The 27,536-nt window shown below is 45.2% G+C and overlaps 1 protein-coding gene across 1 annotated transcript in view; it reads left to right on the forward strand.

Moving 5' to 3' along the window:
• Positions 1–5,765: 5,765 nt before the first annotated feature.
• ERAP1 (endoplasmic reticulum aminopeptidase 1) overlaps positions 5,766–27,536 on the forward strand; it is a 38,729-nt gene continuing 16,958 nt past the window's right edge. Inside the window, exons 1-8 of the mRNA XM_059694037.1 lie at positions 5,766–5,910; positions 11,525–12,070; positions 17,496–17,634; positions 21,151–21,285; positions 24,268–24,388; positions 25,159–25,313; positions 25,657–25,770; positions 26,974–27,105. Coding sequence (XP_059550020.1) covers positions 11,538–12,070; positions 17,496–17,634; positions 21,151–21,285; positions 24,268–24,388; positions 25,159–25,313; positions 25,657–25,770; positions 26,974–27,105 — 1,329 coding nt within the window. The 5' untranslated portion in view covers positions 5,766–5,910; positions 11,525–11,537. The remainder of the gene's footprint in view (positions 5,911–11,524; positions 12,071–17,495; positions 17,635–21,150; positions 21,286–24,267; positions 24,389–25,158; positions 25,314–25,656; positions 25,771–26,973; positions 27,106–27,536) is intronic.

Below are 27,536 nucleotides of genomic sequence, written 5' to 3' on the forward strand. Positions count from 1 at the left end.
CTGTAGGGTGCAGACACTGTTGTGGTCAGTGAGTTTTTTAAAAAGTGGAATTATTCTGAGAGGCTGCTTCTCTGCAATTGAGGGTCACTACCAATGTTACTTAAATCAAGTTGGTTGATTAGAAATGTAGTTCTGGCTTAGGCATCACTGAAATTTAGGTCAACCGCAAACAATGTATGGCAAGCAAAAAACACAAAACTCTATTTTCCCATGAAACACAAAGGACACCACCTTCCTCCAAGCGCCGAGTGGATTTAGTAGGTTATGAAATTGAGACTGTGACTTGCCATGGACTCTTGAAATTGCATGTGACTAATACCCAACTCAATCGGCGATTTTAGTCCAAAAGGGAGTACTTATTGGAAGGATGCTGGATACTCACAAACTGAAGAAATAACTGCAGAAAGGAAGCAGCCCCAGTCCCTGAAGGTAACATTAGAAAATGTGTACAGCAGAGTCTCTCCAGCTCAGCCCCATTTCTTTTCCCTCTTTGGTCTTGGTTTCACTTCTTGGGCATTGCCTCCGAGTGGAAACTTGCCTAAGGCCACATTCTTACAGTATAGGGAACACAATGAGAGAAAAAAAAAATTAAAAAAGGGGCTTCCCTGTCAGCTTCAGCCAGATTACTCGCGGGCAAGGCCTCGGCCCTGGCTTTGCTCACGTGCCAATCCTTGGCAGGATCACTGTAGCCAGAGAAAGAGGGTGCTATGATCTCCGACTGAGATTGGGTCATGTGACTATGTGTCTACCAGAATGCGGGAGGAAGGGGTGCTAAATGGACAAAGGAAAAAAGAGCCCTTGAGAAATTTCAAAGATTCCAAGTCATAACTGATGCTTAGCAGTGAGCTAATGTCACAAAGTTGAATATTCCTCACACTCCTAAGTGCCCTATTGCCTTTCATAATCTAAATCTACAATCAATTTCCCAATATTATTTCTTTTCCATAAAAACATTCAGAATTACTCGAGGTCTTCTCATAATTGCGTTTATTTTTCAGCTTTGACACAGTTTAACATTTGTGGATACTGTCATAGGCTCACTGTGTGCATCTTCCAACCTCCTTTCGGAATTCTTCACTCCACTGCAGTCTGGAAAGCAAATACTTCACTTCCCAGACTCCCTGGCTCCTGGGTTCTGGGTGGGAGTTAGGCTCTGCCAAACAGAAGCACTGGTGGGAGAACTGAATTTGCAACTGAGTTAAGTGGAGAGAGAGGCAGGGCTTGAGATATTCATTTTGTTCCAACAGATTAGAGCATCCATGACTAGACCTGTCTGCAGCTGTGATAGGAGCGGCCCAATTAGCAGATGGCTTCTGGGTTGAGGCAAGAGAAGTAGCTTCGCTGGTGGCCAAGTTCTACAATGTGGCTTTGGGATTTGTTCCTGGAGCTCCCAGTCCTAAAAGTGAAACCAACACCAAAGAGGGAAAAGAAATGGGGCCAAACTTGAGAGACTCCTTTGTTGTACAAATTTTCTGATTTCACCATTAGGGTCTGGGGCTAGCACGCGTTCATTAAGCCTACCCAATGGTTATGTGAGTCACCTAATAGCCTGGAATAAATCCTTTTCTGATTAAATGACTTGAATAAATTCTGTTCTCTGGGATTGAATCCAGACTGATCCAAAATAGAAATTAGTTTTTGTAAATGTCACTGGCCTTTTTGTTTTTCCTTTCTGTCTTTGTAATTACGTGGATACAAAACATGAAGTGAGGTTGGCATTATTTGTTGCATTCGAAGAGCAGGTGAATTGTTCAGATTGACAATATCAGGTAAACTCCAACATAAATAATATATCAGGCTTAGGTCTGAATTTTAGGAAATTGCCTTGACTCATCTAAATGTATTTGTGGGATTGCTTTGAAACAATAGAGCCTTACTGTGATATTTAAATGTTAATAGAATTGATGGGTTTTTCTTAGTTGTCATAATTTTTATATAATGAAGTAATGATTTTCCAGTAGATAAATGGGCACTGAGCATCAACATATAACTCTCAAAGGAGGAAATAAGTGAAAACGTCTCATCAACATATGTTCAGCATCTGTGTTCAGTCTTATCAGTAATGAAAGAAATGCAAATTAAAAAAAACACACATGTGTTGTGGTGATTTACCTCCTTAATGAAGGGAGCAAAGGGAAAGCAATAGGAATACAAAATGCTGGCTAGAGAGCAACGGATGGGCCCTCTCACTTACTGATGAGCACAAATCCTGGTGGGTTCCCTGGACTCCGTGAGGCTGAAAGAACTAGATACTTTAGATGTTCGAGGAGGGAGGGAAAAGGGGACATGTCATCAGTCCTCACGTCACCCAGAATGTTTTTCAGGACCTGGTGGTCCTAGTGGTCTGACAGCAGTTTTGGTCACTGGGTAAGAAGTTCAGTTGTTCCTCCAGAAACTGGGACCCATTGCTCCCTCCTCTAGTGCTTGTCATAATGGTGACTCGAGACTCTTTCTAAAGCCTGACACAAACCAGCTCAATTAAGAAAGGAAATCATCGGCTCTCTTGGCTGGAAAGTCCAGGGGCAGGGCTTGCTCAGGACAATGGATATGAGAGCCTCAGGGAGGATATTCTCGGTCTTTGTCACCCCTGCTTTCCTGTGAATTCGCTTAACTTTAGAGCAGGCCCTCCCCATGTGATATCCCCTGGTAGGTCACTTACCACCTCACATCCCCAATTTCCTCATTCTAGAAAAATGGAACTACAGGCCACCTACACAAGGATCCAATGAGAGAGAGTATATGTAAGTGCGTTCAAACCACAACATTTCAGAGGAATTTGTTCCTTGTTATTAGCTCAGGTCTGCTTTGAGACAGTCATTCTTTTAACTTGGCATCTATACCTTCTTCCCTATTTCTGATTATTAATAAAATGGTATCGATGTTATTGAGCAGGGCTCTCCTGGAAGTTGGCACACAGGGAAAAAATGCATCATCCTCTCTACCAAGAACATAAGGAATGAGGGACATCGCTATTCCTTTATAAGTTGACATTTTAGAAATTGAGTTCTGGGTTCCTAGGGCCTGTGGAGGTGTCTCAGGGACCACGTGTGTATGTGTGTGGAGGGGAGACAGGAGGTGCTGGGAGGCAGCTGGCAAAGACAGAAGCTATTCCATTTAAGCAGAGTAGCCTTGCTTGTGTGTATTTTCTACATCATGACTCTAGGTAAGACTTTACATCAAAAAGAAGTGTAGTAATATGATCAAAATGGCAGCAGCTTTGGCAGCAAAAGGGAAGAAATTAGCCAAATGCTGGTAGTAATCAACTAAAAGCTAATGAAGGCAGAACTGATTCAATCAATTGGAGCAAAATTAAACCCCATTTGATCAAAATCTGGAATCCAATATAAAAAACTGGTCAGTAGTAGCCTAAAGTCATTCATGCTTAAATGGCTTAAGCCCACATCTTTGCTGATAAGACAATATTATTAGTGTTTATAGTGTTCATAGTTCTATCCAGTGGAATGTGAGTGGAGGCGATGCGTGCTATTCAGCACTTGGGTGAGGAAAAGCTGATGCATAATTCTCTGGACTTTCTCTTTCCTGCCAAGTTTCTGATGGATGCACTATAAGAGGACAAGCCCCTGTCACCCTGAGTATCCAGTGGCCACGGAGGGCGGAGTACCCTGCCTGTCTTCAAGGGCTGTGTACCCTGAGTGAGCAAGAAAGTTTTGTGTTCTTGACCTACTGCCAACGTAGGGTTGCTCCATTACAGCAGCATAACCTAATATCCACTGAGAAGAACTCTGGAGGTTCCAGGAAGATTTCCCAGGATGTGAAATCCATAGGGGCTGGATGGGAAAGAGCAAAGTTGGGAGTGCCCAGTGAAATGGGGGTGAAGTGAAGAGGAGGAGGAGCAAGTGAAAAACAGCTAACTGAGGAAGCGGTGTGATTTAGTGGAAAAAGCATGCTCTTTGGAGTCAAATAGACCTACCTAGGGTTCAAGTGTAGGCTTCACTTTTTATTTTCTCTCTGACTTTGACCAAGCTGCCAGCCTCTCTCACTTTTCCTACCTGTAAAGCACAATAACATGACATGATTGCTGGAAAAGATTAAATTACATACACATATGCATATGGCTAGCACTTAGTGCAGCATCTAATTGTCAGTAATCAAGCTCAGGTGTCCTTTCTTTCAGCCCGCTTCCCTCTAATTATACTACCTTTACATTTGGTAGTTGCTGAGTTTTGATGTCACAGGTTCTACAACTGGGACTCCTTCACGTTTAAAGCCCTCACTCCAAGGTCTGCATCCCTCGTAGCCCTGCTAGAGCTTCGATATTAGAAGGGAAGGCAGCCAAACACTCTGTTTTATTGCTTCATTTGTTGCGCACTTGGATTCTGAAGAGGGAATCATGGCCAGTGTAACTGAGTCTAAAGTCCGAGCAAGGAAGAGCTTGTGAGAGAAGAGTCTAGAGACCCGTGCCGGTGGCAGCGCTCTCCTTAGGGACATTTCAGCTCTCTTCTGCCCACATTCATACACCCCCCCCCATTTATAGCAGCCTTCAGTCTGCTTGGTGCCCTTCCATCCTGATCTTCAAGATATATTTTAAAGAAACTGTATTCAGAACTAAAAGGGAACTATTACATCCCAAAACATAAATATAAAAGGGAAGAAAGGCATGAGTGTCCTGGACAAGAACCTCTCATCCGAGCAAATTGGGATCACTCACTGACCCCTGGAGGTCTTGGAGGCCATAGCTATGCACTGACGCCCCTGCCACACTTGGGAAGTCACCTGATCCCAAAGCCCTGTTTCTTGTTGAATTTTAGTGAAAAATTTCCCTTAATCACACCCTGGTTGGACCTGGGGACAGGGTGTTAATTTTATATTACAAAGTGTCCTTGACTGGAGAGAATATGCAGAACAAAGTGTATTTTTCAAAAGGATGCATAAGACTGGGGAAATAGAGTTGGCATTTACTGTTTCAGTGACTTGAAACACCAATTCCGAAAAGTAAGGAAGCTAAAAGGGAAGTGAGAGGAGAAAGCCAGAGTACATTAAGAAAGGGGTCCCAGAGGCAGGCGGCACAGTACCCTCACCAGCTTGTCGCATAGGGTGAGTATGAACATTTGTGATTTCGTTTACCATCAGCTGTTCAGAGACAGGCCCGGGAAACGGGGTGTGCATTTCATTCAGTGTTAAATGCTTTCATGGGAGCGTAGCAATGGTTATTTGATCTGTTAAAGCAAGATGGACGTTTTAATGTGGGGAGCAGCAAATCTCTGGGGTCCACGTCCCCGGGTAGAGGTGGGGAGGTTTCGGGAACTATCTATACCTCCTTCCTTCTTGGAGGCGTCCCTAGTGAAACCACTCTCCACGGAAAGCCTGGGGGCTTAGCATATTGCAGCTAAGGGTTCTTCTGGGTCCCCCGATTCTTCCTGAGGCGGTCAACAGCTCTCAGCCCATTTGCAGAGAGAGAGATGATGGACACCCGCTGAGTCCAACCGGGTTGGGGGGGGGGGGCGAGGATAGGGGGGTAGGAAAGCCCGTCCCTGCTGGACGGACGGAGGAGTCAGCTCCCTGCCCCAGGAGCACCTGCCCGCTCATTAGGTCCCAACTCCGCTGCGACAGATGTTACCAATAATAATAATACTAATAAAAAAAACACCTCCAAGGACACACGCAGAGAAAATGACTCGAGTCAGAAAGGGTGCTCCCCCCCCCCCCCATGGCAACCCCACTGCTTCCCAGACTTGATCCGCGAGTTCCCGCCGAGGGACCGGCTGTCTCCGTCGCGCAGCCCCAGGCCGGGTCTCCCCTTCCCAGCTCCCGCCGCAGCCCGGGCTCCCGCGCCAGCCTCGAGGCCCTCGCGCCGCTGCCGCGTGCGGCTCCCGGGCTCCACTTTCACTTTCGGTCTCGGGCGTGCGAAGCGGCGGCGGGAGGGCGAGCGGCCGGGTCCCGGACCCCCAGGTACAGCGGGACGGTCCCAGGCGCGCCCCGCGGGGAGGGGGCTGCGTGGCTGGAGAAGGGCGTGGTCCGGCACCCTCCCTGCGCCCCGGGGAGGCCGGGACGGGGGTGCGGGAAGGAGGGCCCAGGGGCTGCGACGCGGACGCGGGCAGTCCCGGAGCCCAGCGCGCGGGGAGGGCTGCCGGGGCGGTGGCCGGCGGGCCCGCGGGGGGCCCTGTCCGCGGGGGGCCCTGTCCGCGGGGGGTCCCTGTCCGTGGGGAAGGCGGGGGCGCAGGGCCGGCGGCGCGCCCTCCGCGTGCTCGGGGCTCGGCCGCGTCCCCGCGGGCGGGAGCCGCCCCGTGCTCCGCCTCGCGGCGGCGTGTGCTAGCCGCCCGTCCCCGGACTCCCAGAAGGTGGGTGGCGGGGTAGGAGGACTGGGGCGCCTGGCGGGAAGGTGCCCGAGAGACGAACAGGGCTTGGGTCACTGCTGGGCCGGGGGATGGGGGTGGGCGGTCTAGGACTGGCGTCTGTGAGTGTCCCAGGGACCCATCCCATGCTCTCCGGGCTTCTGATCTCCTTGCCAGCAGCTCTCTGCGCTCACTTCCTCGCTCTGGCCAGCTTCTGTCCCGATAAAACCCTCGCGTGGGAGCGAATCCGCGCCCTCTCTGGGCGCCCTGCTCGCAGGCGGCTGCGGTGCTTTCCCAGGAAGAGGACTCCCGGGCGGGCTCCGCGCAGACTCCGCGCGGGCAGGTGCTGCAAGAAACGCTGTTTCTGCAAGTGCCCAGAGGGTTCGCTCTCAGCTCAGCTCAACTCAACTCAACTCAACTCAGCGTGTAGTCAACAATTTTTAAAAATACTGCAATTGGCCAGGGTTGCCTGTTTTCCTATGGAGTTGAAGTCGTAACTAATACCTAGCATACTTTCAGGTGGGCTTGAAAAATAGAAAAAATTCTAGTATGTTAAAAAAAGAATCAATTCAACACTTTTGTTATTTACCCGCACTGACAGGTTTATCAGTGCTTGTAGTTTCTTTGTGCAGAAGACTTTGGAAGAAAGTCAGTTACCTCTTGGTGATCGATTTCACACACCCCTCCTCCCCCAATAAAAGGAAGGGTGAAGAACAGAACCAGTTGCCCCCGACTTCCTGTGTGAGTGGGAAGAGGCAGCCTAGATACAGTTCCTGAGGTATCATGGACTCTTTCTGACTTTCAAATTAGGTACTGTTACTGCTGCACTTTCCTTGACAACAGTGACTGTGCAAGATTCTTTAGTTAAGATCGGCTGCTAAAAAATAGTGTTTAAGAAAAGTCCTTTAAACCCTTATCCGTGTGCTCCAAACCTGTGTATTCAACTGCCTACTTGATATTTCCCCCTGGCTATCTCATAGATACCACAAGTTAAACTAAAAAAAAAAAAAAAAAAAAAAAAAAAGCCCTGATTCCTCTCCCCTTTAAATGTATTCAGTCTCGAATCTTCTCTGTCTCAGTAAAGGGTGCCTACGACGACCCAGATGTGCATTCTAGAAACCCAGCAGCAATCCCGATACATTCTTTCCTTGTCCCCCACCTAGGATGTGGAATCCCCCCCCCTCCTCCCCCTCTCTGTATGGACACCACCTCAGTATAACCCCCGCTTTCTTTGTCTAGACTACTTTCTCACTGGCCTCTTGGCCTTCACTCTTGCTCCCTCCTAGTCTTCCCTGCTTCACACCAGAGTGATTTTCTCAAGGTGTGAACTGGATCCGAAGACCTGCTGGCTCAAAGCCTGGTGGCTTCTCATGGCGCTTAGGAGTGGGTCCACAATCCTTAAGCCTACTGTGTGCAGTGGTCTGCCTCTGCCCACCTGTCCCAGGCTCGTGTCTCCTGCTGCGTGCTGTGAGACTCCCCCCCCTTCCCCCCCCTTCAGCCTGCAGATATGATTGCTGTTCCCTGTGTCTGGGAAACTCTCCCTCCCCATCTTTGCGTAGCTCACACGAATTTGTCCTTTAAATCTCAGCTAAAAATATCCGAGAGCCCCAATGTAAACTGGCCTGCCGTGTTATTCTTTCAGTATGTGTGTGTGCTTTTCCTTTATAGGTAGTCACTGTTGGTAACTATATATAGATTTGTGTCAACTTGTTAGCCTCCTCCCCCCACACTGTAAGCTCTGTGAGGTCAGGGACCTGTGCAATTTTGCACTACTAGTGGTCAGCAAAACCCCTGACACATAATAGGCCCTCAATAAATATTTGTGGAACGAGTGGTTGAAAATATTTTAACTCATTTAATCTTCACGATTAGCTCAGAGAGCTGTTATTCTCATATTACACATGAAGAAAATGGAACCTGCATTAAATCGCCTGCCCAAGTTCATACAGTATGTGGCAGAGCAAGGCCTCAAAGCCAGGGTTTTTCTGACTGTAAGCCTAGTATTTATATGATTAGTATAGCTGTAATTATATCTGTATGTCTATGCAGGCATGTAGTCTGACATTTAAGTTGTCTGTATTACATGTTCCATTTTGGTTTCCTGGCACTGCATTCTCCTTGGGACACAGCCATGTTCACTTTGGCCCCCACCCCTCATGGACTCAACCCTGCGCTTCCTCTGAGTGAGTTCTCACTGCCGACCACTTTAGCAGCCCCTGGGCCTTGCTGTCAGCTCAGAACCAGTTGGAATTTTCAGGTTTCCTCTTGGCTGTTGGAGAACACTCCGGGACTTCCAAAGTCCTCACAGGCCTGAACTTGGACCTTCACTGCACTCTTCTACCATCCTGGGTCACTGGCCACCCCCACTAAGCTACTGCCATCAGAAATTGGTCCCCTCAAGGGAAATCCATTATTCTCCCCCTGCCCTGGGATTCTGCCTGAGGAGGTAGGGGCAAGACCTCTTTACCATTTTGATATTTAATTTTTGTTGTTTACCAGTTCGCTCTGATCCTCTGGAGCTGGAGGCATCCTTTAGTTGATTCTGAGACCAAACAAACAAACAAACAGCTTGTTATCCCCACCTCTTTTCTGTTTTATTTATTTGGATGATGCCTTTTGAATTGGGTGTCTCTGTGGTTGGCTGTCTCTACTGCGTTGGTATCCTTTCTGTTTAGCCTGAAGGTCTGCTCCATGGGGAAGGGAAGGTAGGTGCCCTGATCTGTGTGTTTGGGAAGGGAATAGGATGGAAAGTGGGGGGTGGGAGAGAGCACATCAGTGATTACCTTGAACTATTATCCCCCCCCCCCCCATGTAGGGTTCAACGGATAAGACCAGAGTTTGGCAAGAATTATCTAGGAACTTTTCAACCTGTCTCTTCAATAGAATTTCTAGGAAGTTTTAAAAAAAAATTCTGATGCCTCATCCTCATCACCATAGATTCCAGTTTAATTGTTTTATTTATTTTTTAAATATATTTTATTGATTTTTTTACAGAGATGAAGGGAGAGGGACAGAGAGTTAGAAACATCCATCAGCTGCCTCCTGCACACTCCCCACGGGGTATGTGCCCGCAACCAAGGTACATGCCCTTGACCATAATCGAACCTGGGACCCTTGAGTCCGCAGGCGGATGCTCTATCCACTGAGCCAAACCAGTTACGGCCAGTTTAATTGTTTTAGATAGGGATCTAGTCAACAGTTATTTTAAAAGTCTCCATGGTGATGTTAATGTGCAGCCAGAGTTGAAAACCACTGACATGTAGGGGGAGAATCCCATGCACCACCATCTTTTCGAGGGATCCATATTGCAGCATTACTGTTGTTCTCATCTGATCCAAATGTCTAGGAGACAGAGGAGTTTAAGGGAATTACCTGGGCTCACCTGACAGGGACCCCTCCTGGCAAACACCCAGTAGAGATACGTCTTTATCGAAGACAGAAAGAATTATGCTGGGCTCGCCCTTAAGATTCACATTCCTTTTGTGTCCTATGGCCTTAGAATAAAGGGCAAAATATGGTATGAATCCCAGGATGCTTTGAGCATAATCTGAGTCTCCTCTTTGCTTATGAAAAATCATGCTCCATTACATTTTTCTAAGGCTCCCTTGGTCCACATCAATCTCCTGAACAGCCCCCTCTCCCTTGTGCTTTAGCTCCTGCCCTGGCTTGCTCCGTCTGCAATGAATGCTTTCAATGTCCTCCCTTCATCTCCAGGTCCAGCCTCATCTTTCAGACCACACTCCAAGGTTGGTCTTGCATGGAGGCATCCTGGAGTCACTGCAGCTAAGTCACTGTCTTTCTTTAGAAACATCATTCCATTCGTCCCGGGCACCCTCTTTTATTGCTCTTATGGCACTCCACACTTTCTGCTGTGTTTCATTATTTGTGTATGAATGTTTTCTGCCCTTCCAGGTTTTAAAGTCCTTGACTGTGGGATTCATGTCTTGTGGGGGACTATATTCCACACAGTGCTCAGCACGTGGCCTTCTATGTAGCAGGCATTCAACACGTATTTGTTGGGTTGATTGTAAGAGAGAATCCAGGTGCCGGGTGGGTTTGTCACACACTATGGTGAAAATCACCATAAACTGTTTCAGTAATTCTTGGCTACATAAATATCAGATGAACTTTTGGCAAAGATACCAGTGTTCCTGAAGGTCACTGTTATGGATACTTGCCTTGCTCCCCTTGCTCCTCAGTATCTGCACCTGCTTCCTGTGCTCCCTAGGTTTTATAGTCTCTGGGTTGTAAGCTTTGTGGGACGTAAGGCTAGCCTCCACTGCAGACCCTGCAAAGTCCAGATTCTTGCTCTCTCCACCTCCCTGCCTGGTAGTGTGGACACTTCACCTGGCCTCCGACAGTGGTAGTGGAAAGTCGGGACCCTGAAGCTGGAACAAGCAAAGCACAGTTGCAGGAGCTGTGGAGAGCTCACTGTAGTGGTGCCTATAGCTGTGCCAAGCATCTGATCTCCAGGGCAGTGAGGCGCTGGCTTCCTCCAAGGCCGTGTGTGTGTGTGTGTGTGTGTGTGTGTGTGTGTGTATGTATGTATGGTGGAGGTGGGGGGGGGGAGAACGGGGGGGGGGCGGGGGGGGAGAGGGGCGGTTCTCTGTCAGGGGTCGGCAAACTTTTTGACTCGAGGGCCACAATGGGTTCTTAAACTGGACCGGAGGGCCGGAACAAAAGCATGGATGGAGTGTTTGTGTGAACTAATATAAATTCAAAGTAAACATCATTACATAAAAGGGTACGGTCTTTTTTTCCCAATAGTTTTATTCATTTCAAACGGGCCGGATCCGGCCCGTGGGCCGTAGTTTGCCCACGGCTGGGTTAGGTGCTTCTCTGATGTGGTCCTGGCGGTTCATCTTTGCCTTCATATGAGCCTGGTTTCCCAAAAGTCCTGGCAACTCTGAAACTATTTAGTGAGATATTCAGGATCTTCAGCCAGAGCTTGCTCTGTTGCTTTCAACCAAGAACCCTACTGATAAAGTTAATTTAAACTTTGAAAACCAGATGATGCCTTTGAGTAGGTGTTAATGATTGTTGATAACCATAAGCTTTTTTCTTCTATGAATCAATAACGCTGGAAAGGTAATTTTACTTTTAGGAAAAGACCAAAGACTTTTGTTGAAAGTTTATATCTGCATTTGCCAATTCTAGGTGGATACATTCTGAAATCATCATGCTGTCTTAATAATATTTTAGTGACTTTTTTTTGTTTTGCTTTTTTTTAGGGTAGTTTGAACAATGAAGATGATATCTCTGTCCAGCAAATGGTCACTTAGAACCATGTCATTTCTACTTTCCTCACTGTTGATTCTCTTAGTTGTGCCCACTCCTTCCTGCTGTCAGAGTAGTGAAACTGCGCCTCCAAGAACTAGTGATGGGACCCTGTTTCCTTGGAATAAGATGAGACTTCCTGAGCACATCGTCCCAGTTCATTATGATCTCCTGGTCCATGCCAACCTCACCACTCTGACTTTCGAGGGGACCACGGCAATCAGCATCACAGCCAGCCAGCCCACCAGTGCCATCATCCTGCATAGTCAGCACCTGCAGATATTGAGAGCCACCCTCAAGAAGGGAGCTGGAGAGACGCAGTCCGAAGAACCGCTGCGAGTCCTGGAATACCCGCCTCGTGAGCAGATTGCACTTCTGGCTCCCAGGCCTCTGGAGGTGGGGCTCCCGTACACAGTTGTCCTTGGTTACGCTGCCAATCTTTCTGAGAGCTTCCGTGGATTTTATAAAAGCACCTACAGAACCAAGGAAGGGGAAGTGAGGTATTTTTTTTCCTATTATTTTTTAAAGCTTCACTTGCTGCCCACACTACATTTATTATTTCAAATGGATTGTCTTTTAAAATTCCCTTGAATGTTGAATTCTTTCTGTGGTGTTTGGCTTTTACATCTTTGTAGAGTTAAAAATGGCAGTAGTTTGTTTTCTTTGTTTTTTCTTTTTTTGGATTTCATTTTTCATTCTGTTTTAACCAATTTTCTTGCTTTCAGCTCTATCAGAGTGAATATCTATTTTATTTCATTAGATTTCTGGGATGTAATAAGCATCTTTAATCCTCTTGGCCTATGTATTAGTTTTCTAGGGCTGCTATAACAGAATACCATAAAGTAGGTGGCTTAAAACAACAGAAATTTATTCTCTCACAGTTCTGGAGGCTAGAAGTTCAGAATCAAGGTGTCAGCAGGCCTGTCCTCTGAGTCTGAGTAGAATTCTTTCTTGTCTCTTCCTCACTTGGGGTGGCCATTGGTCCTTGCCATTCTTGGGATGGTAGCTACACCAGTCTGGTCTCTGCCTCTGTTATTATGGGGCCATTCTCCAAATTTCCCTCTTCTTATAAGGACCCCAGTCATATTGGATTAGGGCCCAACCTGATGGCCTTATATTAACTTGATTACATTTGCAAAGACCCTATTTTCTTTTCTTTTTTTTTTCTTTTTTTTATTAAATCTTTATTATTCAGATTATTACATTTGTTCCTCTTTTTTCCCCCCCATAACTCCCCTCCTCCCAGTTCCCGCCCCACCCTCTGCCCTCACTCCCCACCCACTGTCCTCATCCATAGGTGCACGATTTTTGTCCAGTCTCTTCCCGAATCTCCCACACCCCTTTCCCCCCCAAGAATAGTCAGTCCATTCCCTTTCTATGTCCCTGATTCTATTATAATCACCAGTTCATTCTGTTCATCAGATTATTTATTCACTTGATTCTTAGATTCACTTGTTGATAGATGCATATTTGTTGTTCATAATTTGTATCTTTAGCTTTTTCTTCCTCTTCCTCTTCTTAAAGGATACCTTTCAGCATTTCATATAATCCTGGTTTGGTGGTGATGAACTCCTTTAGCTTTTCCTTATCTGTGAAGCTCTTTATCTGACCTTCAATTCTGAATGATAGCTTTGCTGGATAAAGTAATCTTGGTTGTAGGTTCTTGGTATTCATCACTTTGAATATTTCTTGCCATTCCCTTCTGGCCTGCAAAGTTTCTGTTGAGAAATCAGCTGACAATCGTATGGGTATTCCCTTGTAGGTAACTCGGTTTCTTTCTCTTGCTGCTTTTAAGATTCTCTCTTTGTCTTTTGCTCTTGGCATTTTAATTATGATGTGTCTTGGTGTGGTCCTCTTTGGATTCCTTTTGTTTGGGGTTCTCCGCGCTTCTTGGACCTGTAAGTCCATTTCTTTCACCAGGTGGGGGAAGTTTTCTGTCATTATTTCTTCAAATAGGTTTTCAATATCTTGGTCTCTCTCATCTTCTGGCACCCCTATAATTCTGATGTTGGTACGCTTGAAGCTGTCCCAGAGGCTCCTTACACTATCCTCGCATTTTTGGATTCTTTTTTCATTTTGCTTTTCCGGTTGGGTGTTTTTTGCTTCCTCGCATTTCAAATCATTGACTTGATTCTTGCGCTCCTCTGGTCTGCTGTCGGGCGTCTGTATAATATTCGTTATTTCAGTCCGTGTATGCTTAATTTCTAGTTGGTTCCCCAATATAAGATCGAGGGTCTTATTAGTTTTCGTGTAGATCTCATTAAGTTTATCGGCAGCTTCTAAACAGTTCTTGAGAGACCTTAAAAGTGTGGTTCTGAACTCTATATCTTCCTTTGACAATTTTGTCCTGTTTCTTTGTCTCCGCATTTTGTTATGCTTCCTTGGTGCACCCCCTAGTGGTCTTTGTTCGCAGTCTTATAGTTAAATCTTGATTGTTGTAGCTAATTCCAGGGAGGGTTTGACCTCCAGGCCAAGTGGCTATGAGAATCAGCTGTGTCAGCAGTGAGAGAACTTCTGTCCTCTAGGGAGGTGCTAATCTAGCCTTTGCCTGAGACTAGCCGGCAAATGCCTCTGTGCAGGGCTTGGGTAGGGCGGGTCGCACAGGATCAACAGGGTGGGCCGGAGAGAGCAGTTATGGCGGCTCTCAGTCCTGTCCCCAGGGGCTCTGCCTCTCTGAGTCCCAGCACCCGCTGCAAAGCTGGGAGAGAAAGCTGCACTCGCTCTGACCGAAGCCAGACAGTCCCGCTTCTCCCGTTTGAGTCTGGGTCCCTAAAGACTCGCCCGGATCTGGTGCTCAGAGTCTGCGACTCCCTCCCGATTGAAAACAACAACCGCGCCCTCCGCCGCCAGCTCCACGCACTCCGAACCTCAGAATTTGACTTCAGCACTGCGCCTCCTCTGAGTGTCCGTGTGAGTTTCTCTTTCCTCCTAGTTGTAGGACTTCCACTCAGCCAGCGTTCCTGTGGTTCTGGGTGATGTCCCTTCCGTTTTTTGGTTTCACTTTTGAAGTAGTTGTTCAAAGCAGCAAACTCCGGCGTTAACCTATGCCGCCATCTTGGTTCTCTCCTCAAAGTAAGTTACATTCACAGATATTAGAGATTAAGACGTCAATATATTCTTTTGGAAGACATAATTCAACCCAGTCTATGAGAGGGAATACTTTCCTCTCAGTTAAAAGTTTTTAGGGATTTTCACCTGCCTTGTTTTAGTTCTGTTTTTAAGGAGGTATAATTTATTTTGGGAGATTTTATGCTACATTTTTAAATTAAGTTTTATTTGTCAGTAGATTATATACTTTTCTGATTTTATGTATTTTTTTTGAAGTAAAAAATATTCAGATGCTCCCAAAAATAATTTTTATTTTTAAGAAAGTAAAACTTATCCCACTCCTAGCTCCTAGAGATAACCACTACTTCTATTTTACTAGTAGGGGAACATCCTAAAGACTTCTCTCTGAATATGTATATACATTACTCTATGTAAATGGAAGATATATTTCGTTTTCTGTTTTAGAAGGGATTTTTAAAAATATGTTGAGAAGATGTTTTATATAGATGGCTATCACTGTACATCACTTTAAAATGTATGTTTGTGCACTGATTTATTAACTAATCCCCCACTGATGGAGATTAGGTTGTTTCCAAATTTATAACATCAGCAACACTTTGGGGAACATCTTCATAAATTATTTCTTTGGAATAAATACCTAGAACTAAAATTGTTAAGTCAAAGGATCTACAAATGTTTGATTCCCTTGCCATATCCCTCACCTCTAATCAATTTTGTGTATTGGCAATCTTTTTAGAGCCAAAAGCCTACAGATATCTCCTTTTAATTTAAATTCCATTGATAATTGAGGAAGTTGGGCAGCTCTTGATATATTTACTATTTGAAGGTTCTTCTTTTGTGAATTGTCTATTTATGATCTGTGTCTGCTGTTCCACTTGGTTGCTGGGGATATTCTTACTCATTTTAAGAGCTCATTATCTGTTAAGACTCTTAACCCTTTGTCAAATACCTTTCAGTTTTCTTGGGTTTTATTTGTCTTTTCACTTAGTGTATGATAGCTTTTGTCATATACTGTAAAATATTTTTTAGTAGTATAAAATCCATCTATCTCATGGTAACATTAGAAATTAAAACACACACCTATTTTATTTTATTATTTTACTAGAGGCCCGGTGCACAAAAATTTGTGCACTCGGGGGGTGGTCCCCTCAGCCCAGCCTGTGCCCTCTCGCAGTCTGGGACCCCTCAGGGGTGACCACCTGCTGGCTTAGGCTTGCTCCCCGGGGGACTGGGCCTAAGATGGCAATCAGACATCCCTCTGGCAGCCTGGCAGCCCTCGGGGGATGTCCACTTGCCAGTGGGGAGCAGGCCTAAGCTGCAGTCAGACATCCTTAGCGCTGCTGAGGAGGCAGGAGAGGCTCCCACCACCACCGCTGTACTGACAGCCATCAGCCTGGCTTGTGGCTGAGTAGAGCTCCCCCATGTGGTCAGTGTGTGTCATAGTGACAGGTCATTATTCCCAGTCTTTCTGCTGTTAGGGTCAGTTTTCATATTACCCTTTTATACCAGGATAGAGGCCTGGTGCACAGGTGCGGACTGGCTGGTTTGCCTTGAAGGGTGTCCCGGATCAGGGTGGGGGTCCCGCTTGGGTGCCTGGCCAGCCTGGGTGAGGGGCTAATGGCTGTTTGCAGCTGGTCACACCCCCTTCAGGGTGGGAGTCCCCACTGGGGTGCCTGGCCAGTCTGGGTGAGGGGCTGAGGGCTGTTTTCAGGCTGGCCAGCGACTGAAGCTCCCAGCCTCTCCTTTTTTTTTTTATTCTGGGATTTATTTACCTTCTATAATTGAAACATTGTTGCCGTCACTGGCCTCCCAGCTCTGAGGCTGAGGCTGGCTGAAAGCAGGTATCTGGAGTTTGTTTAGCTTCTATAATTGAAACTTTGTTGCTTTTGGAGCTGTTGCTTTCGGGCTCAGAGCCAGGCCGCGGCAGGCAGGGAACCTTGGCTTCCTCCATCGCCGGAGCAAGCAAGCCTCCTGCTTGCTTCAGCTACGTGGCTGCTGGGCGCCATCTTTGTTGGCAGTTAATTTGCATATCACCCTGATTAGCCAATGGGAAGCATAGCAGAGGTACGGTTAATTACCCTTTTTGTCTTTTATTAGATAGGATTTTAACTAGAGGCCTGGTGCATGGATTTGTGCAGCAGTGGGGTCCCTCAGCCTGGCCTGCGGGGATGGGCTGAAACTGGCTCTCCGACATCCCTTGAGGAATGTAGTAGTGCGAGAAGTGGTAGGCAGTCAGGGAGGAGCCCGAGCCTAAGCCTGGGCCAGGCACTGCACAGCTCCCGCTCATCTCGGCCCGCTGCACCTGCCGCTGCCATGGTCTGGTCCAGATTGGGGAGGGGCACGCAGGGGGAGTGTCTGCGGGAAAGGCTCCCTCTGCCACAGCTGCACTCGCCAGCCATGAGCCAGGTCAGCTGAGCAGTGCTCCTGCTGTGCTGTGGGAGCATGCTGACCACCAGGGGGCAGCTCCTGTGTTGAGTGTCTGCCTCCTGGTGGTCAGTGCGCATCATTACTACTGGTCAACCTGTCGCTTAGGCTTTTATATGGCATATATAGATTTGATTTGTCTTAAACAAAGGAAATTTATTTTTCCACAGTTCTGTAAGCCAGAGGTCTGAGATCAAGGTGCCAACAGGGTTGATTTTTGGGTTTTTTTCTGAAGTCTCTCTCCTTGGCTTGCATATGGCTGCCTTCTCCTGTGTCTTCACATGCTCTTCCCTCTGTACATGACTATGTCCTAATCTCCACTTCTTATAAGGACATCGGTCACATTGGGTGAAGGCTTGCCCTTCACACACACCTATTTTAGAGTCCCTGGTACTTCATGCTGGATTTTTATCTTGTTTGCTGTCGTCTTAGGATTCTTGCATCAACACAGTTTGAACCTACGGCAGCCAGAATGGCCTTTCCCTGCTTCGATGAACCTGCCTTCAAAGCGACTTTTTCCATCAGGATCAGAAGGGAGCCAAGGCACCTCGCCATCTCCAATATGCCATTGGTGAGCCTGAACTCCTCCACGCCTACTCACGGGAAAACCCACTGATTCACTGTGACTTGCGTTACCCCAACAATAGTTGTTATTCAGCTCCCTGTTTCGTTTGTTTAATTGCCTGACGGATAGCTAACTTTTCCTTTTTATTTCTAGCCTATGCTTTTGTTTTAAGCAATCATTTCTTTGTAGTCAGAGAAAAAAATGTCTCTAAAAACATGCAAGATTTCAGGAAGAGTGACATTCTAGGTCATCAGTGTTTTCAGGAGGGATTCAGTCTAATGAATGCAGGTCCTTCACAAAGCAGTTTCACTTACGTTTTCTCATATGATCTTTTAAAGGGATTTTAAAGAGCATGCTTTGTCAAATAGGGCCTAGTCTGTAGTTATTTTCTATAATTTCTACATTTAACGTTAACTATGTAGTTTGTAACCATATGCACAAAATTGGGCGGATAGAAAAAAGGAAAAAGTAATTTTTTTCAGAACATTACAGTACTGAGTTAGTAATAATAGGTAGCTCAGTTTCCTTTAAATCATTATCCTTCAAATTTCAAAGCAGATGTGGAAGTGTTTCCTCTGATTTTTCAAAGTGGCCAGAAAGATGACTGTGCCAAATGAATATAGGACGTAAGTGCCACTGTCCTATGATTCTGGTAGCTTAGAAAAAAGCATCAGCTGAGCTGTCATTCTGCAACAGATGCACGCCAACTCCTGAAGCACGTATTTGTCCCGAGAGGCTCACTGTGGATGAGACTCAGGGTGGACCCTTTGTCGGGAGCCCTGAAAGGTGACCCTCCTTATCCCTGTGCATCTTCGCATGAAGGGACCCAGAGTGCCACAGACCAACCTCCAGGACAGTACTTCTCAACCTTTAAAACTCTGTATCCCCTCTACAAACCTTAAGGGTCCCTTCCTCAAACAAGGTTCTGACAGGTCCCCCATAGAGGACTGTCCCCTATGAAAAGCATTCTCTGAAAATCCCTGCCAGCAAGAACTTTTGTCTCCCCCTCCCCACATTCATATATGAAAAGATAAGAAAATATTTTGTCATTTTTCTAATATATGTAAATTTGAGATAGAGAACATGCTTTTTCATAGTTCTCTCCCCCCAATATGATGGTATTGCTCTCAGGAATGGGAGTGAGTTCTCTAATTAGAGAAGTACAGCTTTAAGAGAATAAAGGAGCCAGGAGAGACTGATTACACAAGGTTGGTGGAGGAATTTGTAGGCTTGCAGGGGGAAGGCCAGGAGCCCCCAGGGCTTTGCGAAGATGCCAGAGTCTAAATCCAAGAATATCCAGGACCCACTTGAGGATAGGAAACTCTCTAATGCAGTGGTTCTCAACCTTCTGGCCCTTTTAATACAGTTCCTCCTGCTATGACCCAACCATAAAATTATTTTCGTTGCTACTTCATAACTGTAATGTTGCTACTGTTATGAATCGTAATGTAAATATCTGATATGCAGGATGGTCTTAGGCGACCCCTGTGAGAGGGTCGTTCGACCGCCAAAGGGATCGCGACCCACAGGTTGAGAACCGCTGCTCTAATGTCATATTGCCCTTTGGGCAGGATAGCCCTCCCCTGTCCGAGTGGGAGGGGTCTGAATCAGGCTGCAGACTGCAGTTGAGGGGAAAGACAGTGGAGACTCACAGGATCTTTTTGGGAGGCTAGAAAAGCAAATAGTTAATTACATTTATTAGTTTAGCTTACTTTTCTAGTAATTAGCACGACATCAGGAATGGAAATTTTGGTTAGGGGTTGGTAAAGGCATTTTAAAAAGAAAAGGTAGTTTTGGGTCCTTCAAGTGTAAACCTAGGTTGGCTGTCAGCATCAGGGTTTGAATGACCAGAGGGTGACCAGCTGGTGGATATTAAGGACCAGAGCCCAGAAATTGGGTGGAAATAAGATGAAAGGAAAAAAGCATATGTTAACAATGGAATGCTCCAGGCTAGTTTTGGAGGGTCCTTTCTCCAAATCCTGGCCCAGTGCTTTCTGTTGGCGGAGGTACTAGACCAGTGATGGCGAACCTATGACACGCGTGTCAGAGGTGACACGCGAACTCATTTTTTTGGTTGATTTTTCTTTGTTAAATGGCATTTAAATATATAAAATAAATATCAAAAATATAAGTCTTTGTTTTACTATGGTTGCAAATATCAAAAAAATTCTACATGTGACACAGCACCAGAGTTAAGTTAGGGTTTTTCAAAATGCTGACACGCCGAGCTCAAAAGGTTCGCCATCACTGTACTAGACTTTCTTCTTTGGGAGCAGGTACCTCCCTCCCTCCCACCCCACTCTGCTAGGCTGCCTCCTGAGTGCACTGAACAGCTGATTCCAATGAAGCAAATCACTTTGGAGGAGGTTTTCGGGGCAGGCCCAGGCACGGGTTACTTGTTTGGGAAAACAGCTCATTTTAGGCTTTGTAATCGTTACATACTTGCCCAGTGCAGAAAATAAATTAGACATTACACCGCTAGATAATTCTCATACCTGTATTTAAGGACAAGTGGACTACACTTGGCAAAACCAGCAGTCTCAGTTTTGCTTTGTCCCATCCATATCATCATGTACCAAATATGAGTCAGTTTGCAGTCATCTGGGTTATTTTTAAGAGATGAAGTGGTGATCGTTGCACAACGCTGAATATAATTTTGAAAACCCACTGAATTTTACACTTTAAAAATTGTGGATTTTATGGTATATAAATGATATTTCAAAAAAGAAATTGAATAGAATGGTTTGGCCTTAATGAGACAAAAGGAAGCTAGGTAGAGAGGGGAACGCAACTAGGTGGAGTTACTAAGGTACCCCAACGGGGCGGGGAAGGAAGGGCGAATGAGAGGTGTGAACTTTAAAATGCATGAATGCTGCTAAGACAGGCAGCTTGCAGATAACCGACCCCAAGCCTGAGGCATATAACTAATCCCAAGAATGTTATTAACGCAGAATTCTTTGGTAAAAACAATCAGGAGCTAGCAAGGCTGTATCCACCCCCTAAATTCAAAAGCATGGAGCTTCCTCTCCCCCTCTTTCCTTTACCCAGCAGGCAATGGGTTCCTGATGTTTGTTCCTGTGGCGGGGGGGCTGGCTTGGGGAGCGCACAACCTGTTGCCCATGTGGCTTACAGCCATGAGCCATGGGGGCCTCCACACGTGGGCTAATGGACTTCAGTTAGCTTGGATGCTGAACTACTCCCGACCGTAAGGTGGAAGGCAAGCTCTGGATGCTGGCCTGCTCCTGGCACCCCAGCTGCACCTCTTCCAGGACTGGCTTCTCTCACTCATCTTCGGTTCCACTAACCATTTTTGCCCACGACTTCATTTTTCAATTTCATGAGACAATGAACGTGGACTCAAAAACCCCACGTTTTGGTTTCATTGATACCTAAATTACAATCGAATATTGGAAAGAGAAATTTTAAAATAATTACACGAATGTCTTGCCATACACTTTCAATATGTCTGGTAGGAAATGATAAAATTGGATTATTTGATGATGGAAGTTATTCTGGTTTTAGGTTAAATCCGTGACCATTGCTGAAGGACTCATAGAAGACCATTTTGATGTCACCGTCAAGATGAGCACCTACCTCGTGGCTTTCATTATCTCAGACTTCAAGTCTGTCAGCAAGATGACCAAGAGCGGAGTCAAGGTGAACCTGTGATTGTCACGTGGGGTGCCCACCTGGTCCTGGTCTGCCTGGGACTGTCCTGGTTTTAAACTGGAAATCACATCCTGGGAACCCCGCAGTCAGGGGCACACCAGGGTGGGTGATCCTCCTGTCACAGACGCTCGTATTTACAGTGAGGTTCTAATCACAAAAACATGTGGGGAAGCTTGGCCTGGCGTGCGTCATGGTCCTGGCCTAGGGATGGGCAAACTTTTTGACTCGAGGGCCACAATGGGTTCTTAAACTGGGCCCGGAGGGCCGGAACAAAAGCATGGATGGAGTGTTTGTGTGAACTAATATAAATTCAAAGTAAACATCATTACATAAAAGGGTACGGTCTTTCTTTTTTTTTTTTAGTTTTATTCATTTCAGACAGGCCGTAGTTTGCCCACGGCTGTCCTGGCCCCACTGCTAACTGGCTCTCTGACCTTGGCCCGCCTCCCTCCCTTTGGGACTGGTGTATACGTCTGTAAAGTGTGTTAGTTGGACATGACCCTGCAATGGTTTCTAAGGTGGCTTCTGGCTATAACTTTCTGCAGTTTGGAAATGAATGCCACTGACTATCTGAGCAGGTGATTTCTGGAAGGAAGAAAGATAGAGCAGTCAGCTTGGAGTATTAAATGGCTCTGGGGAGAGCCGTTGGGCCAGGGCAGTGGTCGGCAAACTGTGGCTCACGAGCCACATGCGGCTGTTTGGCCCTTTGAGTGTGGCCACGAAGTTTCAATCGCACTGTAGGTGCGCGCCCGCACGTGGTATTTTGTGGAAGAGCCACACTCAAGGGGCCGCAGTTTGCTGACCACTGGGCTAGGGAATACTGGAATACTGGAGAAAAAAATTCTCGTTTCAAGGAGCACTCACTCCTTGGCTGGGTACCATTAGGTAGCAGTGAACAATCCATACAACTTTCCTGTGACACTGAATGCAAATCCGTTTTTCGGCAGGGAGCTGCAGGACACTTGATTTCGAGATAGCTCCTTTATTTGTACTGGTTTTCACTGAGGCCTGGGTAGTTAGGTTTCTCTGTTAAATTGCCTTTTGTGCCTATCAGGGCTGAGGCTGCTTCTCCTTGTGGAAATACCACCACTTACCTGGGGATTTGGAGATGATGCTGAGACTTGGATGTAGGGAGCAATTAAACTCAGCAGGGAAACTACCAACAAAAACACCCACTCATTGAGTTCCCCTCTTTTGTGAATCATTTATGAATCTTTTTATAAGGTCTCTTCTCTACTGTGATACTGTGGTTTATAATAAGAAATACATATTTTGTCTTCCTCCCGATGATTCTGGCAGTGAACTGCGAAAACCCTTGTGTTTCCTAAGCCAAGGGAGTGATTAAGGTGTCTCTTGTTTTGCTAATGAAGTGACCTTTGGAAAGCCCCTAGGTAACTTAAGGATGGGGGCTGGCCGCCAGGAATCAACCAGGCGATTGGAGGTTGGGACTTGCAATCCCCTCCCCTGACCTCTGCTGGAGATTGAGTTCCAGCCCCAATAGAGGGTGATTTAATCAGCTTTGCCTGTGTCCGTGCCTCCACCAAACCCACAGGACGGGGGTCAGAGAGCTTCCAGGTTGGGAACGTGTGGATGTGCTGGGAGGGCACCATGCTAGGAGGGGCACTGAAGCTTGGTACCCTTCCCCTGTACCTTGTCCTACGTACCTCTTCCGTGTGACTGCTGAGCTGTATCCTTCTCCGGTGAACCAGTAATCTAGTAAGTCAACTTCTGGATTGTGAACCGCTCTGGCAAATTAAGCAAACCCAAGGAGGGGGTGATGAAACCTCCAATTCATATCCGCTAGTCAGAGGCATAGCTGACAACCTGGACTTTGGACTGGCATCTGAGGTGGGAATGGGGGGCAGTCATGTAGGGCTGAACCCTTAAATTGTGGGATTGGACGCTATCTCTAGTAAGTGTCAGAATTGAGTTAAATTGTAGGACACCCAGCCGGTGTTGAAGAATTGCTTGGTAATGTGGGGGAAACTCCCCCTACAATCCCCTTGCAGTTCCTCACACACCTCTACATTAGAACTGGGTCCCAGAATCCCTTTTACATACTAGTATTTTTAGTCCTTTTATTTCTTTAAACGCATTAAACGCGTATTTTATACTCCGTAGTAATTGTCATGGCTAGAGTCTTTGTGTATCTGGTTCTGTGGTTTATGGTTTGTGCTGGCTCTTGCTCACGGTGTCTTGTTCCTTTGTATATATTGTGGATTATGTCTGTGAACTTGTATTGCTTGAGTCAGAGGTGGGTTCTTCCAGAGAGAATTTGGGTTTGCCCTTGTCAGGTGACTGGAAGCACTTTGGGCGGCACTTTAAATTGAATTACTGGCTTTGGGTTTTTGGACCATCTGGTTATTGCGAATCTAACTGTTAAACAGCATGAAGGTTGGCTTTTAGTTCAATTTCTCCATATAGTAGCAAAGATTGAAAACCATATTTTTTCAATGCACTCTTCTTGAGGAAGGGGTGGTTATTTCTGGTTCGCTCACAGAAAGGGCATGTCCTTCAGGGTGCAGCCTTTTGCTGAGGTGCGTCTTCTGTTACACCGACCATCTTAAACAGGCTTTGGACGTTGTCTCCTATCCCCTGAGTCTTTCAATTGCATGAAAACAAAAGCTCAAATCTCTCTGTATTGGGCTAGTGTATAGGGCAAAAGCTGGCGGCATTGTTCTGTCTTTTGAGGGTCTTACTGTCGCTTCACTTCGGGCCTCTAAGTTGTGTTTATCACTGTCTCATGAGAACGCTTAAGGAGACCTTGTTGTGTATGTTATCCAGCCGTTGTAGCTGCTTTCAGAAGGGGAGTTGGTCAGGAACAGTCAGCATTAATATGAGAAATAGAACCTCCAGTGGCCTTCTTTGGTATTGGCAGCCATGTTCACAATATGAGGCTGTTAAACACGTGCAGGGGTGGAGAGCAGCCACGATGGCATTTGAGTAACGTCCGTATGCCTTTCTCCTCAGGTGTCCGTGTATGCCGTGCCAGACAAGATCAGCCAGGCAGACTATGCGCTGGATGCTGCGGTGACTCTTCTGGAATTCTATGAGGATTATTTTAGCATTCCGTATCCCTTACCCAAACAAGGTAGAGATTTTGCACAGATATTACAAACTGTGGCATTTGATGACCCCAGCCATAGACAATATCCCCCTAATTAGCATCCCCGTGGTTATCTTGCCAGTCCCTCAAGGCTTTAAAACCCTGGCAGGTGTCAACCATTGGGTTGATCCTACTCACCCCTGATCTATTCAGTAAACTAGTGATAGTAAAAGCAGATCTTGATACAGTTCCCGAGGCACCTGGCATGGAAGTAATTTCACCTTTGGACTTCAAAGAGGAAAGAAACCCAACCATATTTGTGGGCAGACAGCAAAATGCAAAGGCTGCACTTTTTCCATTATTGGCACATACTTGATAGGAACGGATAAGATGCTAAAAAACATATATTTTGAATGAATGAATTTACACAGCAGAGGAAAATGTGCATTTTCTTATAAGACCCCTTAAAATTATTTTGTGTTTGAGGTTTTTAGGTGTATAGAGATCTTGGGAATTCAAAGTAGAGTGGATTATTGAGTCAGTTGTTAAAATCATTCAATCCTAAACTCCTTGTCAGAAAGTTAGAAATGGAGTCAGGAGGCCAGAGACCCGAGTCCAACTTTGTCATGGTAGCAAAATGACTGAGTCACCAGGCGCCTTTTCTCCATTGTGAAAGGGTCTTCCAGTCTAGAACTCCATGAGTCTGCACGGGCAGCTTAGACTTCCTTTTGATGACCACATCCGTTCACTCTGAAAGGTAGGGTATTTGGAAAATGTGTAGCTTTTTAATATATTTTTCTTGCTTCCACCCCAAGATCTTGCTGCGATTCCTGACTTTCAGTCTGGTGCGATGGAAAACTGGGGACTGACCACCTATCGGGAATCTGCTCTCTTGTTTGATGCGGAAAAGTCTTCTGCATCAAGCAAGCTCGGCATCACGATGACTGTGTCCCATGAGCTCGCCCACCAGGTACAAAAGCCCACTCACACTTCTTAAATGGTGTAAACCGCATCTGAATTGCTTTCATGGGATGTATGAGGCTGTTCATATCTTGTAGGGATAATGCTACTTTGTCTTTTTTTTCTATAAGAAAAATGATTTCTTTGAAGCACTAGATGCCATGTTTTATAATGCATATTAAAATGTTTTTCTTTTGGTAAAATGTGAGTTCCGTGACTATGTTAACATCCATCTGATGGACATTACACCGGTAACATATATTTCCTTCTGAAGGCTTTATGTTTATGGCTGTGTAAATAAGCCAGTCCCCATAGAAGTGTGTGAATAATCTGGGGAATGTTTTTCCTTCCAGTGGTTTGGGAACCTGGTCACTATGGAATGGTGGAATGATCTTTGGCTCAATGAGGGATTTGCCAAGTTTATGGAGTTTGTGTCTGTCCGTGAAACTCATCCAGAACTGAAAGTTGTAAGAAGTATTTACTTATTATTATGAATTATTATTTTTTACATTTTAGGTTAATCTGTTGTTTTGTCCAATGTTTCTGGAAAATAGTTACTGAGCTTTGATGACAGAATTCATAGGTTAATAACGTCCTTGGGGGTTTATATATGAATCATGTTCCCAAAATGCTAGTGAACTTTCAGGACATAGATCACAAATGCTTATTTCCAAATAAATTGTGAATCTATGATTGTTGTGAAATTGCACTAAATTTTGTCCTCCCTTAATATCAGAGAACTAGAAATAAGGACAGCCTGTCTGTTCTGTATCATTTCCCCAACCATCAGGTTGCTCTCTGAAGAAGTATTAGGTACAGATTGCTATTATTTCAGTAGAATTCTACTTGCCAAATCAAATAAATTATGCTTAAGGTAACTGCACACTTGATTATATGTGAACCTAGACTCATGGGTCACAGATTTAATGCTTTGGAACCTCTACATGTTTATCTTAAAAGTCATGTGTTTAACTTGTGAAAATCACATGCAGTAAAATTTTTAAAAAACTATGTAAAATTTGTAAAAAAAATTCTTTATCCTTCTATAATGATTTCAATGGTTCATATTCATTTTCTATTTTATCTTCTATACACATAATTTATACATAGTTAAAATTATTACACTATAATAGATAATGTTTGTCTGTTTCCACATAATCTTTAAAAATGATTAGGTAGGCGTATTATTCTATTGGTTAATAGGCCTTAATAATCAGGTTATAGTTGGAATTTGTCCTCTTCCATTATTTTTCTTTCACTGCATGTGTTTAAAGCCAGATTTCTTTGCTTTAAAATAATATAGGCTGATTGGAAATGTTGAAATTATTATACGTTTCAGTTTCTTGTTTTGTTTGGCTATAGGCATAATGGTTTGTTTTTAAGTTAATACAAACCTTTCTTTACTATAAAGTGATAAGTAAATATTTAAGATGAGGGAAATCTAAAATGTTTACCTAAAACCATTGTTTCTTGGATGCTCTTTATAAGAGATAGTAATTTTATTTTGTAAATTCCAGAAATATAGACTATATTGAATTATTTGAAGTCTAAATTTGTATAAATCAGAAATTTGAAGTATAAATCTGTTTCCCCAGATCAAGCTATCCTCCTTTTATATTTTTCAACTACATGTAAATCATAACTGATGTGTCTTTGTTCTGTCTCAATAGGAAGATTATTTCCTTGGCAAGTGTTTTGATGCAATGGAGGTAGACGCATTGAATTCTTCACACCCTGTGTCCACACATGTGGAGAATCCTGCTCAGATTCGGGAGATGTTTGATGAGGTTTCTTATGATAAGGTAAAAATGGACTATCAGGGTGCAGTTTGGACACTAAAATTTATAAATACTGGGGTGGAGTGGTTATAGCTAGGGTTGTGGGGTGACTGTCCCTTCATAAGGAGCAATCCGGATTAACACCTTCTGTTCTGACCTGGGCTGGCTGGAATTCACCCATTTAGATCTAACTTGCAGATTTGTCTCATAATTCTAAAGATTAAATTTTGGTAAATGCTTTATTTACTTTAATTATAAATGTTGTAAGTTGGAAATTCATGTCCTTGGGGGAGGCAAGGAGGCTTCTGGTTCCACGGGGCCTGTATCTCCTTCCCTTGGCAACATAGGCTGCAGCTAAGTGATGGCTCCTTTATGAGGTCAGGTTTCTGCTTTTCCACTTTCCCTCCCAATGTCACCATTTCTGTTGTCTTCTCACTGAGGCGGAAAATGTGTCA

Source organism: Myotis daubentonii, chromosome 4 (genome assembly GCF_963259705.1).
Source record: "Myotis daubentonii chromosome 4, mMyoDau2.1, whole genome shotgun sequence".
Taxonomy (NCBI): Eukaryota; Metazoa; Chordata; class Mammalia; order Chiroptera; family Vespertilionidae; genus Myotis; species Myotis daubentonii.